Source organism: Otolemur garnettii, unplaced genomic scaffold, assembly GCF_000181295.1.
Source record: "Otolemur garnettii isolate 467f Iridium unplaced genomic scaffold, OtoGar3 scaffold00029, whole genome shotgun sequence".
Classification (NCBI taxonomy): Eukaryota; Metazoa; Chordata; class Mammalia; order Primates; family Galagidae; genus Otolemur; species Otolemur garnettii.
Genome location: NW_003852424.1, coordinates 10,233,393 through 10,250,653, shown reverse-complemented (window position 1 = coordinate 10,250,653; position 17,261 = coordinate 10,233,393). Strand labels below are relative to the sequence as shown.

The following is a 17,261-nucleotide window of genomic DNA, read 5'->3' as shown; positions in this document are numbered from 1 at the left end:
GTACGTGGCTGGCGCCTTAGCCGGTTGAGCTATAGGCGCCGAGCCAGGAACTTCTGTGGGAGTTGCCCTTACCTGGGCTCTGTCAACTCTGTCCCGTGTATCTGCTCCATGCATGTAACTTCTTCGTTAGAGTTTATGTTTTAAGAAAGGGTTCTGCCACCAATGAATTTCTAAACCCCTCATCTAGGGTAGCCCTCCCATTTTTGAAAAACCAAACTGCCGTCAAGTGTTATGGCAAAAAACTTACTGAAGTTCCCACAGCCAAAAAAATAATGGCTTAATTGAACCTTGAGTTCAGCTTTCCTAACTACATGTGGAAGGTGAATGAGCTTGGAAATTTGATGATTTTCTGCTTTGAAGATGATTACAACTGATTTCAAATTTTAGCTCCCTGCCTACCATTTGTGAGATCTTTGGCAAGTCCCTGACCAGCACCCCCAACTCCACCTTCCTTGCCTATGAAATAGGGATAATAATATCACTGAATCCTGTGAGAATGTATGGGATACTGTGGGTGGGGTGCCTGGCAAGTGTGGGTGCTCCATAATTGATAGCTATGATCATTATTCATTGCAGGTACTCTAATAAACAGTCATTCTCTCCCCACTCCCTGCCGTCTTCCCCATTATCAAATGGGATGAGGGTTGCAGGAGAAGGGTGGGGTGAAAGAAAGGTGTGGTGTACTCCTGACCATGGGAGGAAGGTAACAGTTCACCAGAGAGGCACAGGGAGACCGGGAAACGTAACTACAAGATGTGCCGCGATTACCCAGAGGCAGCCCTCAAAAAAGCAGCTGGGATGCTCCCGCCCTCCGTGAAGTCCCCCTCAATCACGCCAGCATCACGGGGAATGCAACGAATTCCAACGCTGTTCTAACCCCCGGCTTCGCTCACCCTGCCTCCTCCCAACTCCCTTAAATAATGGCTAAGCGAATGCCTCTGAGACCATCTTCAGCTAATTTCCTCCAAGACATGCAAGCTGCTAACGCTGGGAAGCACAGATAGTGTGGAATAGCAAATATGGCCAAAATTAGATTAAAATAACCTCCTGATAAACAAATTACTCATCGAAAATAAATATTGGGCTAGCGCGGGTAAAATAACTAAAAGCACAGCACCACCACCTGGCAGCAAGAGGAACTACATGTGCTTCTGTGCGGTTCACCCCCAAAGAGCCCACCCAAACCTGCTGCCTCTGACAGTCCCACAGTCCGAGGGTATAGGGAACGGACAGCGAAGGACAAGTAGTATCCTTTTAGCCTAAACGTTTAAAACTGCTTTATGTGCTTGTATGAAGACATAAATATTTGGCAGAGAAGACCGAATTTGGAACCAAGAATAAAAATCCACGTGCCAAGTTGAAGCTGGCACGGCACACCAGGAGTCGTAACCCTTCGAGTGCTGCTCCCTCTCTCTCTCTCAGCATTTTTTATCAGGCTGGCCTGGTGCTCAGCCTCAGCAAAGACATAGGACCTCCCACAACCAAGCTGACGCGCTGGTCCCCTCTCGCTGAGTCCCACCCGGATGCTTATAAGGAGTAGGCAGTGCCATATTCTCGTCTAACTGAAAGGACAGATGCTCTCTCCCAAAATAATCCTTCCTTCTAATACTTGGAAGCAATCATTTGGCTTTCTTTTAGTGTTTGGTCGTGTCTGCTTTGGGCTAAACAAACCTCTTTAATCTCTTCTTCGGACAGCATGGGGCTCAGATCCCAAGGGTCTAGAGACAAGCGGGTAAGCGCCGTAACCTTTTAGCTGTGTACGTTACCTAAGCTTTCCAGACCTCAGTCCCTACCCTGTAAAATGGGGATTATGATACCTCCTTGAGAGGCTCACTGTGTCCACGGTGCCTGACATACTAAGAACTCGATAAATGGAAGGTATTTGTGTTGTCATTTCAGACCAACAGCGTGATGGATGTAGCTTGCTACGCTGCATTCAAACAGAGCCGATCGCAGCAGTCCATCTCAGTGTGACAAATGCAAAAATCTATCAATATTACTTGAAGCAGATTTTTGGCTCATCACTGAAATATATCACATGCTTCCCCAGAAGTAACAGTGGAAGAAGAGATATCAGCTCTGTAATCACAGCACACTTTGACTCCTTCTGGGAATGAGAATTAGGCTGGACTTTTTCTTTATCAAGGCATAGTGAAATCAGGAAGCTAGAATCCTTTCTTGGGCCAACATGACTGTATTAGCAAGCTCCCCTGGGGATAGCCCAATGACCTGGAGGATACAGCAGGAATCTCAGTCCCTGTGGAGTTATGTCCAATAAGAGAAATATGCATAAATATATATACACATATGTACATACATGAAAAAATGTACAACTTGTTGATTGCACCACAGCTAGTTTCCAGAAGTATAAATATGGGGCATGGGTGAGGGTTGGGTGGTTCAGAGAAAACTCCCAAGAGAGCTTTTTGTGCTAAGACTTAAAAAAGAGCCCGGGTTAGCTGTGCATGAAACAGTCAAAGTCTCAGAAATCTGGGTGGGTTACTCCCCCTCTCTGGTCCTCAATTTCCTCTTATGAAAATGAGGGGATTGGATCAGATCAATACTTTTTGGGTTATTAGGAGCTCTAGATTGTTGTGAATGTGTTTCAGAGGCCACCTGAGGGAGATAATGGTAGGAGCTGAACAGACATGGCCAGGAACTCTCCATTCAAAAATGCATATGTTAATTTGCTTGATTTAGCCATTGCAGAATGTTTACATATTGCAAAACATCATGTTACATACCATAAATACATACATTTCAATTTTTCAATTATGAAACAAATAAGAAGGCTGGGTATAGTTGTTCATGCATGAAATTCTAGCCTTTTGGGAGGCCAAAGTAGGAGACCTGCTGGAGGCCAGGAGTTTGAGACCGGTGCAGGAAGCATAGCCAGACCCTGGCTCTACAAAAAATAAAAATAAGAAAACTGGCTGGGCGTGGCAGGCACCTGTTTTCCCAGCTACACAGGAAGATGAGGTAGAAGGATAATTTGAGCCCAGGAGTTCAAGGCCGCAGTGAGCTATGGGGATGCCACTGCACTCCAGCCTGGGTGACAGAGTAAGACCCTGTGCCAAAAACAAATAAATAAGAATAATTTTTTTAAAAAACAAATATTTGAATACTACTGCTCTAAGTTACCTTGAAGTCATTTTCTAGCTCTCATCATCTAACTCAGTGGTTCTCAACCTGTGGGTTGCGACCTACAGGAACTGTCTTAAAGAATTGCAGCATTAGGAGGGTTGAGAACCACTGATCTAACTCCATAGCTCTCTTCTGGAAACTAAAGGAGGAAACACACCATGTAGGCAGAATCTTGGGGTCACCAAAGTTGTCAAGGCGGAGACCAAAGCCTAGAGGGCAGGACACAAGCCATGTGGAGACAGAGAATGCTTGTGGGATCCCGACAAACGCTGAAGACTATTTTGATTAGCTGGTAGGTTTGTATTCTTATTGCAAGAATATGACCTTTAAATCCAGCAGCAAGGTTAATACCAAGACATTATTTAAATGCCACTCAGCCTGAAATGTATATTGCCATTCTGAGGACTCCTTGTGGTTCCCAGAATTCTTAATAAAGCCCTTAGTTTGGTGCATTTCAAAATGGCCCCTTCTTTGACAAGTTTGCAGTGGAACAGCCATCTGACTCTCACATCCTCCATTCTTTGCACTGCTGAGTGCCAGGCCACAGCGGCGACCACTAAGACCATGAAGCTGCCTGTTAACGCTCAGGCTCTTGGCACTCAGAAGGCCTCTCTCCCTCTACTCATATAGTGACAGGCTGAGGAGCCATCCATGTGCGCCAGCCAGATAGATCATTAGCTACAAGATCTGCAAAGTCTCCACTTCCTGCCAAGTTTCCCATTAGCTCTCCGGCATCATCTCTCCCTCACTCCTTTCTTCTCTGTCTCTCCTCCTTTGCTAATTCACTTTCCTGTCCCAGCAACCTCCTGATGCCCCACCTTCTACAAACTCCCAGATTCCTCTAAATGACAATCTTTAACTTGAAGAGTTGTCTAAAGTAGACCCATCACTTCCTTTTCAAACTTTAGGGCCTGAAACAGAAGGTGTTTTCTTGTTGCAAGAATATGACCTTTAAATCTGGGCAGCAAGGTTAATACCAAGACATTATTAAAGATTCATCCCTGGAGCCAGTACAAATCAGGCATAATCCCGTTGCCGCTGGCTTACTCAAGTGCCTCTTCCGAGATCGCAATTTTTCAAAAATGCATTTATGCATAGTGCTCGTGGAAGGGAAGACAGGGAGTGAAGGAAAGGAGGGAGCTGTGGATAGAGCAATGAGAGGAGAAGGGAACGAGAAAAAAAGGAGAAAGACAGAGACAGAGGGCGAGGGAAAGCGGAGGCAGATGAGGTAGAGTGGAGGCAGACAGCAAGAGAGATAGTGACAGAGGACAACAGGTTGTTTTGATTTATTAGTGAAAACAAAATGCCTGCAATATTAAGTAGCACTATTTCTTAATCAAAGCTTTATTAAATTCTGGTGATAAAAACCTAAGTGTTTAGGGGATAGGATAAAGCATACAACGGCAAAGCTTTCAATACGGGAAGATTTAGGGCAGGGTTTGTGCATGTGTGGGTGGAGAGGAAGGGAACTGATACAAGGAAAGGCCAGAACTTTGATCAGACCCTTCCAGGCCATGTTGATGCCAAGAGGACCCTTGAAGGAGCAACACTTTTAATGTGTAAGATCTCGAGGTGATTGGGAAAGAGGACTCTAAGCATACTTTGCCCTCTATTGCCCGGGAAGGAAAAGAAATTGAAAGCTGCATTTCAGTTCATTTCTCTCTTCCTATCGTCCACGTATCCTATGTTGGCTTTTCCTGCAGAAGGGACTTGATGAAGAGAGAGCTGAGGTCATCCCACGCAGCCCATGCCCTTCCTTTCTGCTGTTACTGAGGGTGGGCTACAGGCCTTCCCGGCCCTCCCTCCCAGGCCATCCCGGCCCTGCTTTTTCCATTACTGGTGTGGCTGTCTCTCAACAGACACTACCTAACAGGGCCTTGGTGACTTCAGATGCCCAGTGTTTACTGTCTCAGGAGCACTGACTGCCCCGGAGGTAACTGAGCTTTAGTTTCGGCTTTATTCATATTTAGGCTGGGGAATGGTCTTCTTTTGCGATACAATTACAGAGATCTGTTACAATGGCCAAAATTCACACTAACTGACCAGCAAACATCAAGGTAAAATAATCAGCAAAGGGGTGTGCCTTTAGGAGCTAAAGCTTCGTGCAAACATGCCCAGTTATCGGTGCCAGATGATAAGGTTTTGAATTTTAGGTAGAAACTGACATCCTGCATTTAAGTTCAACTGGTATGAACTTGCTCTGAAAGCCAAATCGACAGACATTCCATGTCAGGTCTTCACCACAGGTGACATGGAGACAATATAAAGCAGCTGGACAATTCCATGGCCCTCATACCCTGCAGCTCCCCCAGCTCGCCGGAGTGGCACCATCACCACCCACATCCTCCATGCCATGCAATAGTTTGGTTAGGCAGGTAGAAGGAGGATGGCCACTGCCTGGAACGCTACGACTGCTCCTCCCCAAATCTAAGACGGATTTGGCTATTCAAACGCAATCTTCCCTCGTGCTACGCTCACATGTGATCTTGGAATTCTTCTACCACACACTGGGGTTGTGACTTGTCTAGAACCTCTTTTCCTGCTTGGTCTCGAGATTCCCTAGAACCCGTTCCTCTCCCAGGTAATTTGTGAATGCTGATAAGGGATTTCTGCCTTTGGTGTTCCCACCTTTTATGAACCTATGTGAATGATCTTGATGCTGAGGAATTTAAGATCGATTATGCAAGAAGTACATTTCTAAGGAAATATCAATAAAGGCATTTGCGGGGGGGAGGGCCCTGAAATGCTGACTGGGCTTCAGCTCACATGTGGGCCCAAATGATTCTCAGCAGAAGGCGATTCTAACCACTCACTCCCACCCCAGCGCACATATTTGGCATTGTCTGAAGATAATTTTGTTTGCTACAACTAGGAAGAATACTGGCATCTGGTGGGTACAGGTCAAAGATTTGGCTAAATACCCTTAAATGCACAGAACATACCCTAACAGCAAAGAATTATCTAAAATGCCAATGACACCAAGGTTGACAAACACTCATAGACATGAAGGCTGAGTATTTAGTAATAGAATATTAGAGAACTCTCATTCAACTCTCTCATGTCAAAAATAAAAATCCTAAGCCCCAGATAAACACTTGTATAGACAGCTCAACCAAATTAGCAAATAACCCGAGATATCTTTCTTAGGGCACATTACAACCTGTTTTACTGGTGGAGGACCGCAAGCCAGCAGCTCTCTAAGGTATTAAGTATATGGACATTAGAAGGACAAATGTTAAAACCATCGGTTCGCCTCACGGATGGGTGGATGCAGGTAGCAGGGCACAGTATTGCCATTTTTGTACATGTGAATATCGCAAATCAGTCATCCATTTCGAATTTTAGTCAACAAGTATTTATTGCAGGCTTTTCATCATGCTGAGGCAAGTAGAACAATGATAACAAAGATAACCCTTTCTCTCCAAAGCTTGCAGCCCCCTGAGAGATGGACAGCAATAATTTCAAGCAGTGTGATCAATGCTCAGGTGCGGGGCCGATGGGAGCACAGCAGGAAGGCATTTGACCCAGTCAGGCAGTCAGGGAAAGTTTGTCAGAGGAGGTGATCCCTGCATTGAGCTCTAAGGGGAGAGTAACTCTAGAGGTCAGAAACTAAGAGCTGAGCCTCCGCACGGCACGCTCACCTGCTAAGCTCAGCCTGAGTGCTGGAAACCTAGTGAAATGGCCTGAGCCTCAATCTGGCCATATTTGCGCTATTGGCTGAGACATCATGCTTCTTATCGACATAGGTAGTAACTGGCATGTGACTACTTTTGGACTTTTACCCATGCAGGGACATTTTCTATCAGGACACTTCACTGTAAGCTTAAGGGCTAAGGAAAGTGTGAATGTGTCTAGACCCTAAGTCAACCCTACTAGGGGCTCAAGGGTCCCTTCCCATGAACCGTCAAGTTCCCCAGGGCTGAGGCTGGGCTGGGGAGACTCAGGAGAAAGCTACTTGCCCAAGGCATGGCATTCAGGGCTGGCCCGCCAGGCCATCCGCAAGCACCTTTACTTCTACAATTCAACACTCTCACCTGGCTGCATCAGACACTGGGCATTTGAGAGCCACAGAGGGAACCAGGAAGTAATGAGAAAAAGTTGCCAAACCTGTAGCATGTCCAGTCTAAAGACAGAACCATCCCCTTCCCGGTACCCACGGGGAACGGCTTCCCATGCCCTCCTGTCTCACTCTTCCTCCCTCAGCCTTCTCTCGCTCACACCTGCACTCTACCTGCAGGTCAGAAAGCTGTGGATAAACCCATGTCTCATGTCAAGTTCAATGCAACAAATGAATTCAAGCTCCAATTTTTCTTCAGTCTGTGAAAAGGGAAACATTATCGTGTGGTTTTGGCTTTTTCTCTGTGCCTGTGGTTGACAGAGATGTATGGATGGGTGGAGAGGGCATTTTTATTTTTATTTTTTTATTTATAAGTTTTATTAAAGTTCACCTATTACCCACAAGCCTCAGGCTCCCTACAGAGAAACAAATATCACAATTGAAGCCGCTGGTTTCCAAGGTGCCAAATTAACACAGATGAAGAGGTAAAGAGGAGAGGGGGAAAAGCATTAAGCTAAGACTCCTTCCCTCCCAAGTGCATGGTGCCTGCTACTATATTGCACACATGAAATTGACTCCCAATGTAATTAGGCAAGGGCGACTAGGCAAAAAAACAAAAAGTCTTCAGATTATTCAGCCCCACCCCAGAGCTATTCTTTTGCAATCAGCAACTGAGATGAAAGTCAACTTTTTTGATATAAATTTGTTCTTAGCATTTACATTGTCCAAGCAATTCTCAACACTCTACCTGGCCAAGGATGTAGATTTGTGAGCTCAGCTGAGTTGAGAGCCAAATGTAAGAATCCCACTTCCCACCCAGCCATAACCTTTTCTTCCACTAGATAAAATGGACTTTCTGCCAATAATCCTTCAGGGCTGTTGGCCCTATTAGAAGGGGCTGGAGAGTACCCCAGTGCTGCCATCGACAGAATGTCCCCTTTAGGTCAGTTATCTTGGTGGGATCGCTACAGACACATCCACATGAAGGGACATGTACTTTCTCTTTGCAGTCATGCTCTTGGTGCAGCCGTGATACCCTCCATCTCACCCCAAAGGTCCAGGACGTTGCTCTATTTGCCTTACGGGCCAAATATGAGCCATAAGAACAGGAGAGTACCTTTAACTAAAATCAGAGGGAAAAGAAAGAACCACTCTTCAAAAGAGGTGCTTACTGGATTTCAGCAATGCTGCCAAAACTTCAGTGGCTACCCTGGGGAAAGAGAAAGAAAAGTGGAAAGTCAATGTTCAGTGGTCTTTTTGTCAGCCCAAGGATCCCACAGCCAGCGTGCTCGTGGCTGCTACCTAACAGAGCCATGATTAACCAGGTAGCAGGTGTGTGCTATCGATCGCCTCCTGACCATTTAAGAGGCATAAATGCAGAAACCGTGCTGAGTGAAGGGTCTGTCTTGCAGATGGGCCTCAGAGGCCCTCTCTGCTGCTGAAAATCTTCTCCTCTCCCCCCCTTGCCTCCCGCTTTCCACCAACTTCCTTGCACAGAGCGGCTTGTTTTTCTGTTCAGATCAGCCAGAGCTCTTGTTAGTCCCTTAATTTGTACCTGGAAACATATGGGGATGCTGGAGGATGGGCAAAGAGGGAGTGGGACTTGAAGCCTCCGTGGTGCAAACTTCATACCCCAGAGGCCACAGTGGAAAATGCGCTCACGTTGGAAAGAGAGGCTGTTTCCTCAGAGTGGAAAATGCTTACATCAAGATTTTCCTTCCCAGTTAATTGCTTTCTTCCATGCAGGAATTTCACAATCTTTGCAGTGGAAGGAGAATTAAAAATAAAGTTTGGCTCCCATATGTATTAGTGATCTTTCAGTCTGTTCCCTGAGCCTGGGAAGGTCACACAAAGACCCACTCACAGGGCACAGGAAAACTGGACTGATGGAAAGAGAATCATGCTTGCTTTGCTAAAGACCAGAAGTATTCTAAATGGCCCTACTAACTTAATAGCAGTCATCTGTGCCCACCACCTCTCAGGGGACTGGGAAACCAGGCCAAAGAGATTGGATCACGCTTCCAAAATTATATATAGACATGAGCAGAGCTAAGACCCCAAATCTAGGCATCTCTGTGCCCACCTCTGCGTCCTCCCCTTCTGTTGTTTTCCAGAATCTCTCTCTTTCACTGGCCCTGCCCTGGCCTGGCCTCTGCCTGGTCTATGAAAGACAGTTTTCTTTACAGTATGTTAGTTAATATTGAGCAACAGGGCCAGCAGGAAAAGGAAAATAAATGAATGAATAAATATAAGCTAAAATACAGTAGAAATGTAGCAGGAGAGACATCACTGTTTCCAATAACCTGGAAGGAAGTCAGTGAGAGCAAAGGCCTGAAATTCACAGGCCCCACTGCAAACCCACCACAGGGTAGGTGACATACCCACTCAGCATGACTTAAACCCCCCCAGGGTGGTCAGGAAGAAGATGAGGCTAGCCTGCAGGGGAGGGGCTGCTCCATTTACCACTCCACCTCCAAGACAGAACCATTTTCCTCTGATCGACTTTCAGCTCCTCAGCCCTCACTCTTTTGTGAGCCCACAGAACTTTGGCAACAATGGGTTTAGGAAGGAATACCTTGAAGGTTTCTGGGAATCTTAGGTAGTACAGAAAACCTGGGAGCCACAGTACACAGGGTTTGACTTGGGCTGGGGCTGAAAGAAAATCAGAATTTTAAATGAAAGCGTAGTAGCCAAATTAATTTCATCAAAAAGGGTGAGCAGTGAATGAAACCATGGAAACAGGAAAAGAATGAAGTTGTTCCAGCAGGGCACCTAACCCACTCCCAGATCACAGGCCAGATCTATAAGGGCAGTAACCTTGCATTTCTGATTCACACTGTACTTTTGTTTTGAGGAGTTCATAGCTGAGGTCATGGTCCATTGGATAGTAGATGTGTTTTGAGACACAGAGTAGTGGTGGGGAGGGACAGGAGAGGTGATAAGGATGCCAACCCAAAGAGTGGTCTGGGGGAAAAAGGGATGAGTTAGGGGGAAGCTGAGAGCCCAAAACCTAAGTCTCTGACCAGCAGCCTCTCATTTCCTGAGAGCTAAATAGAACTGGCAGCATCTCAGCCCCATCCCTGACCTGCTGAATCAGAGGCTCTATTCTCACTGGCAATTCACATGCACGGGATGGTTTGGGAATAACTGGTCTAGAGGACAGCATCCTTATGGCCTGGTTACTCTGTAGAGCAGTGGTTCTCAACCTGTGGGTCACGACCCCCTTTTAACATTGAAAATGCATTGTGGCATTAGGAAGGTTGAGAAGTGCTGCTGTAGAGGCTGAGAGGGAGATTCAAGAAGACTCCCAGGCCTCAATTCTCTAGAAAGTATCTAATAACATGTCAACATAACAAATAAATATGAATCCAAATAGTGACATTATATGGCGGGAAACACATGGTAAGTGCCACATTAGTCAAAGAATTGAAGCTGATTCCTGAGAGACCAGAAAAGATTTATTTCTTTATAGGTCATAAGCAGAGGATCAATGTTCAGTGCAGCAAGGGGCACACTGAGGTCAATGATAGAGATAAGACTTGAGGCCACAATCCCGTTTTCTAAAGAGTTCAGATTTGATTCTGTAGGTAATGAGGAGCCATTTTTTTTAATCAAGGTGATATGGTGTCAAAAATGGAAAAGTGAGAGGGAGGTTGTGAGCAAAGAATTAACAAGATTTGATGAAAGGTTAGTTATGGAGGGCAATGGAAAGGGAAGAGTCGGCAGTGGTCTGAAATATTCAGGCTGAATGGGGGGAATGAGCGAGCCATTAAGAGATGAAGGGGGACTTCGCAGTGTTTAGAGAAAATAATGATAAAAATAATGGACATAGTGAGTTCCAGATGCCAGGTAAAGCCAATTGAAACTGTTTGGGACCTTGCTGGAGGTATACACAGAGAACTCTGGGGAGCGTCCAGAGTTGGAAACGCATGAAGTGCTGCAGTAGCAGCGGCAGTGGGAGCCACAGGAGCAGGGGACAGCTGCGAGGAAATTCAGCCAAGAGCAGAATAGAGGCCTGACCCAGGAAAGGCTCTACACTTAGTCTGAGGACAGACAGTCAAGGAAGTAGAAGCAGACCTGGGGACGTTCAGCTTTGGGACTGAAAGCCACTACGTCATCTAGTCACGGTGTTTCTCAAACTGCAAGTTGTGATGCAATGGTGCATTGTAAAATCAACTTCATAGGTACTAACTGTATTTGCTAATAAAACAGAAGAAACTGGGATGGAATTGAATATACCAGAGTCATCTTATGTAGCAAAGGTTAGCAGTGATCTGAGAAATTTTTATTTTAAAGTATACACACACACACGTGTGCCTAACGGGAATGTAATATAAATGCTGTCCTTTATTGAAAATAAAACAGGTTATTTAGGATGCCGTGTCCATATAAGACCTGAGCAAGGACATGGTGCCTGGTCACCTGTGTGAATGTCACCAGGGCTCTCTGTGTCTGGGAGGTTCAGTGGATGAGTGTTTGAAGCACTGGTCCCCTGTCTGAACCGAGGCAACTACTCTGTCAACCAATGGCTATCCCTACAGAAAGCAAAAGTTTAACCTACTAAAGTTTTTAAATGACAAAGAAAGCATTCAGGTACTTCTACTTTAAGAAACTAAGCCAGCCATGTTGAGTGAACTGGAGCCACAAAATCAGGGCCTGTGGAGAGTTACTCTGTCTCGGGCTACACTCAAGTGCCTGGACTCCATGGTCCTGGTAGCTCCACTAAGTTTACAGAGATGACTTGGGGGGGGGCACTGTTCCTTACCATCACCCCACATTATCCGAGCCTCCCGATGGGGCATCTATGTGGGATAGAAAACAGAAGTGTCAAAATGTCTTCCATCTGACTTCCCCCTGCGTTTATGTCAATGCAAGAGTCATTTTAGAAATTTTTGTAGAACATACTGCTCCAAGAGAATTACAATGACAACAGCTAAAGGCAAAGTCGAGTGGCTCCCATGCTGCCTGTTGTCATGTTGTGGGATAACTGTCAAGATTCTAGAGTTCAAAGGTCACTTTGACTCGCCTCCCCAGAAAGGCTTGGCTTAAACTGTGGGCAAATTCGTAAATATTCTCCTGTTAGAAATTTAGCAACAAGACACAGAATTGCAACAATTGAATTTACTTCTTCAAATTGAAGTAAATTTTAAATCATTACAAAAATGTCTTTAATAATTATCACTGCTGTTTAAGGAGCTCCTATATATGCCAGGCACTATGCTAAGTGTCCTATACACATCATTATATATCACAGTTGCTCTTAAAGGAATACTAGATGGTGAAATTATTAGCCCCATTTTACAAACAGCAACAATGAAATTCACAAAAGATAAATAACCTGCCCAAGGTACAGAGACTAGCAAGAGGCAGCATTGGAATATAAGTCAACCTCTGTCTACCTCTAAATCTAGTGCTTTTAATTTCTTCTCTCTAATTTTTTAACGTAATTCTAGAAGGAATCTAAAACATCTCCCAGTGTAGTTTTTTTAATCTTTCAAACAAGGACCGTACACTTCAAGAGGTCAGGTAACTGGTACATGGCCATAGGATTAATACATCACAGGGCCAATGGGCGGACAACTTGTCCAACTTGACTTCATTGGTTTGACCCAGGATTCTGTGTGGTACAGTCTGGCTATAGCTTGAGTGGATTTAGACATTCAGTGGTGGTCAGGAGATGAAGACAAGAAACTCAGTCAGAAGTAAGTCACAGGTGCCATGAGTGAGTTGCTCAATTAGGACATAGAGTGCTCAGGTTTGGGACTTGGAATAGCCATTTTTTTTTTTTTGAGACAGAGCCTCACTTTGTCACCCTCCGTAGAGTGCTATGGCATCACAGCTCACAGCAAATTCCAGTTCTTGGGCTTAGGCAATTCTCTTGCATCAGCCTCCTGCGTAGCTGGGACCACAGGTGTCTGCCACATTGCCTAGCTATTTTTTTGTTGTTGCAGTTTGGTTGGGGCCAGGTTCAAACCTGCCACCCACAGGCACTGCCTGGGGCAGCCACTTTTATGGTCTTGAGTTCCAGGTTTATTTGATTTCTCCACATCTCAGAAGCCCTCTCATGTACAAAGTGTGCATAAGAATATCTCAATGATGAGATGATGTGATGAGCACGATAGAGCAAAAATTAAAGTAAAAGCCTACTATGGTCCTTGAAATGTGACATTAAGGTGCAAAGCACCATTGGATCACAGAAGGTAGAACAAGGACCGAGTAAGGAGACAGACTTATCTCTGAATGTGCTGGCAGACGGTGAGTCAACAGGGTCGCCATTTACCAGTCAGAAGAAAAATGAGCTCCCATCCCTGGGTAAATGGAGGAAGAAAAAAAAAAAAACACTATCTCTGTGAAGTCAAATATCTAGTAGCTCAGATGGCCTAGATATAGCAAATACCACCACTATTAATTATCTATTGTTGTGTAATAAATTACCACAAACTTAGCAGCTTAAAACAACACTCATTTATTTTCTCACAGTTTATGTGGGGCAGGGATCCCACAGCTTAGGCTGATCCTTTGCTTAGAGTCTTACAAAGCTTCAATCAAGGTGTTAGCCAGGGTCATGTCTTCCTCTGGAGGCTCAGATGGGAAAGGATCTGCTTCCCAACACAAACAACGTGCTGGCAAGATCAACGTCTTGGCTTTGGTAGGGCTAAGGACACTACCTTTTTGCCTTCTGTTGGCTGAAGACCACTCTCGGTCCCTAGAGGCTACTTGCAGTTTTTAGAAACCACCTGCTCTTCATTACAATATAGATTACCTCAACATGACTGCATACTTTTCAACAAGGAGAGTTTCTCTAGTGAATATGTATACAAGACAAAGTGTTATATAACCTCACATAATCAGAGGGGTAACATACTGTCACCTTGGCCATAATCTACAGGTGAAAAGCAAATCAGCTCTTCCAACTCAAAGGGAGGAAATTATACAACATGAAAACCAGGAGGTGGGAGTCATAGGAGCCACCTTAGAGTCTTCCCTCTACCCAAGGTTTCTTACAATCTTTGGCATTCAGACACGGAGATCCTAACATTCCCCAGAGAGTGGAATTTCCCCAGAAACTGCACATACACCCATCATCCTTCATCATCCTTACTTCATCCTTACTGCCCAGGTCTCACCACTCTTGCAAACACCCGACTTTAACTTCTAGAATGTTCTTAAACTCTGCTGTCCTCACCCTAGTCAAAGCATCTCAGAATCTGGTACTTCACCAAGAAATGTGATATCTAGAGTTATGGGTCCTTGGTTGAAATATACATTTTAATTTCCTATATAATTAAAATATACATTTTAATTTCCTATATAATAAGTGCATAATAACTACATAATCATTCTAGATCCATTAGAAAATATAGTTAAGCAAAAAAGAGTAGAATAACTTAAAATCACCCAAATATCTCCCACTTAACTATTGTTTAGTTCCAGAACTAATCCATTCATATCTACTCAAGATCTCCTTCAAACCTTTCTTTAGCCTGCTTGTAACTGGAGTGATCTTCTCAAAAGAACATCTGGTTAGGGCACTCTGACATTGTCACCACCATACCCACTCTTGGTGTTGAATAAAAATACAAATCTGGGACAAATATGGACCAGGAGGCACTCCAAGTCTGGCAGCTGCCACCCTCTCTAGCCTCATCTCGCACTGCTCTTTCTCACCCTCTGTACTGCTGCCCCATGGCTTTTTGCCAAGCCCTAGAATATGTTCCCATCACTTTTCTTTGGTCCTTGCTAATGCTGCAACCTAAAATGCTCTGGACCCTCCCTGTACCCCCTTACCTGTAGCTCATACCTTATTCTTTCCATCCTAACTTAGGAAAGACTTCCCTCACCCCCAGTCCTTTGTTAGACACTTTGGTCCTTTTTTCCCCTCTTCTTATTACACAATGGTAATATTCACTGAGTTGGTAATTATTCACTGAATTATGTGATTATTTATTAATGTCTGTCTGCTCTTCTCTACAAGCTCCAGAAAACAGGAAATTTTTTTTTCTGCATCCTTTTACCCCATCACTTGATGGTATTTAAACACAGAACATCATTGAATATTTGCTGAACCTTTTCCAAAATCAAGGCACTTGTCTAAGAGCTTTATATATGTTATTCATTCATTCAACAAATATTTACTTGACTAGGTAACAGGATGAATTGATAAACCAAAGACTCCTGCACTCAGAGAGTCTCAATATTCTTGAGTTGAAGGAAATAGGCAATGCATAATAGTATTTTTTTTAAGCACACTAAATAAGCATTCTAAAATGTGATAAGCTTAATGGAGGAAAGAAAGAAGAGCACAGTAAAGAGATCAGCTGCATAGGGACTGATTTCAAGTTTGAGAAGGTTGGCCGCAGTGGGATTCATTGAGAAAGCAACATCTGAAAGAGAAGGTGAAGGATGGGAGGAGGTTGCCATCTGGTATCAGGAGGAAGCATGCTCTGAGCAGGGCACAGCCAGGGAAGACACTGGAAGGAGACTGCAGGCCTGATCTGTTCAAGGGACAGCAAGTTGGACAGGCCTCCTGGAGCCAACAGGAAGGCAGGAGAGGAGCAGGAACTGAGGTGAGGAATAGCAGCTGACCATTCTTGTAGTGCCTGGTGGGCACGTTGAGAGCTTTGAATTTAATCTGAGAGGTGGATTCACTGCAGGGTTTTGAACAATGATCTAGTATTTTTTTTAAAATAATCTCTGTGACTGCTCCACTTAAAAAAAAAAAGAAAAGAAAAAGGACTCTGGGAAAATAAGAGACCAGTAGAAAGCTATGGGCTCTCTAGACATAGTATCAACTACAAAGGATTATGCACAAGGACCTAGTGGGATTTGGACAAGGAACTCAGAGTTTGTTTGACGTCTGAAAGTAAATCAATATAATCATTTACCTTATTATAAGGAAGGATTTAAACTGGCTGGTGACCTGTAGAAGACTGAAACTGGACCCACACCTTTCACCATTAACTAAGATAGACTCTCACTGGATTAAAGATTGAAACTTAAGACATGAAACTACAAAAATACTAGAAGAAAGTGCAGGGAAAACTCTTGAAGAAATCAGCCTGGGCGAATATTTTATGAGAACCCCTCGGGCAATTGAAGCAGCACCAAAAACACACTACTGGGACCTGCTCAAACTAAAAAACTTCTGCCCAGCCAAGAACACAGTAAGTAAAGCAAGCAGACAGCCCTCAGAATGGGAGAAGATATTTGTAGGTTATGTCTTCAACAAAGGTTTAATAACCAGAATCCACAGAGAATTCAAGCATATTAGCAAGAAAAGAATAAGTGATCCCATCTCAGGGTGGGCAAGGACTTGAAGAGAAATTTCTCTGAAGAAGACAGGTGCACGGCCTACAGATATATGAAAAAATGCTCATCATCCTTAATCATCAGAGAAATGCAAATCAAAACCACCTTGAGATATCATCTAACTCCAGCAAGATTAGCCCATATCACAAAATCCCAAAACCAGAGATTTTGGCGTGGATGTGGAGAAAAGGGAATACTTCTACACTGATGGTGGGAATGCAAACTAATATGTTCCTTTTGGAAAGATATTTGGAGATCACTTAGAGAACTAAAAATAGACCTGCCATTCGATCCTACAATTCCTCTACTAGGTATATATCCAGAAGACCAAAAATCACATTATAACAAAGATATTTGTACCAGAATGTTTATTGCAGCCCAATTCATAATTGCTAAGTCATGGAAGAAGCCCAAGTGCCCATCAACCCATGAATGGATTAATAAATTTTTGTATATGTACACCATGGAATATTATGCAGTCTTAAAGAAAGATGGAGACTTTACCTCCTTCGTGTTTACATGGATGGAGCTAGAGCATATTCTTCTTAGCAAAGTATCTCAAGAATGGAAGAAAAAGTATCCAATGTATTCAGCCCTACTATGAAACCAATTTAGAGCTTTCATATGAAGGTACTCAGTTATACCCAATTATACCCCAAGAATATGGAGAAGGGGAAAGGGAGGGGAGAGGAGGGGGGAAGATGGGTGGAGGGAGGGTAATTGGTGGGACCACACCTACGGTGCATCTTAC

At 44.2% G+C, this 17,261-nt stretch overlaps 1 protein-coding gene across 1 annotated transcript in view; it reads right to left on the bottom strand.

Annotated features, from left to right (window-relative positions):
- AGBL1 (ATP/GTP binding protein like 1) overlaps positions 1-17,261 on the bottom strand; it is a 581,937-nt gene that overhangs the window by 532,575 nt on the left and 32,101 nt on the right. Inside the window, exon 5 of the mRNA XM_023512636.1 lies at positions 8,374-8,411. Within this exon, the coding sequence (XP_023368404.1) occupies positions 8,374-8,411 (38 nt within the window). The remainder of the gene's footprint in view (positions 1-8,373; positions 8,412-17,261) is intronic.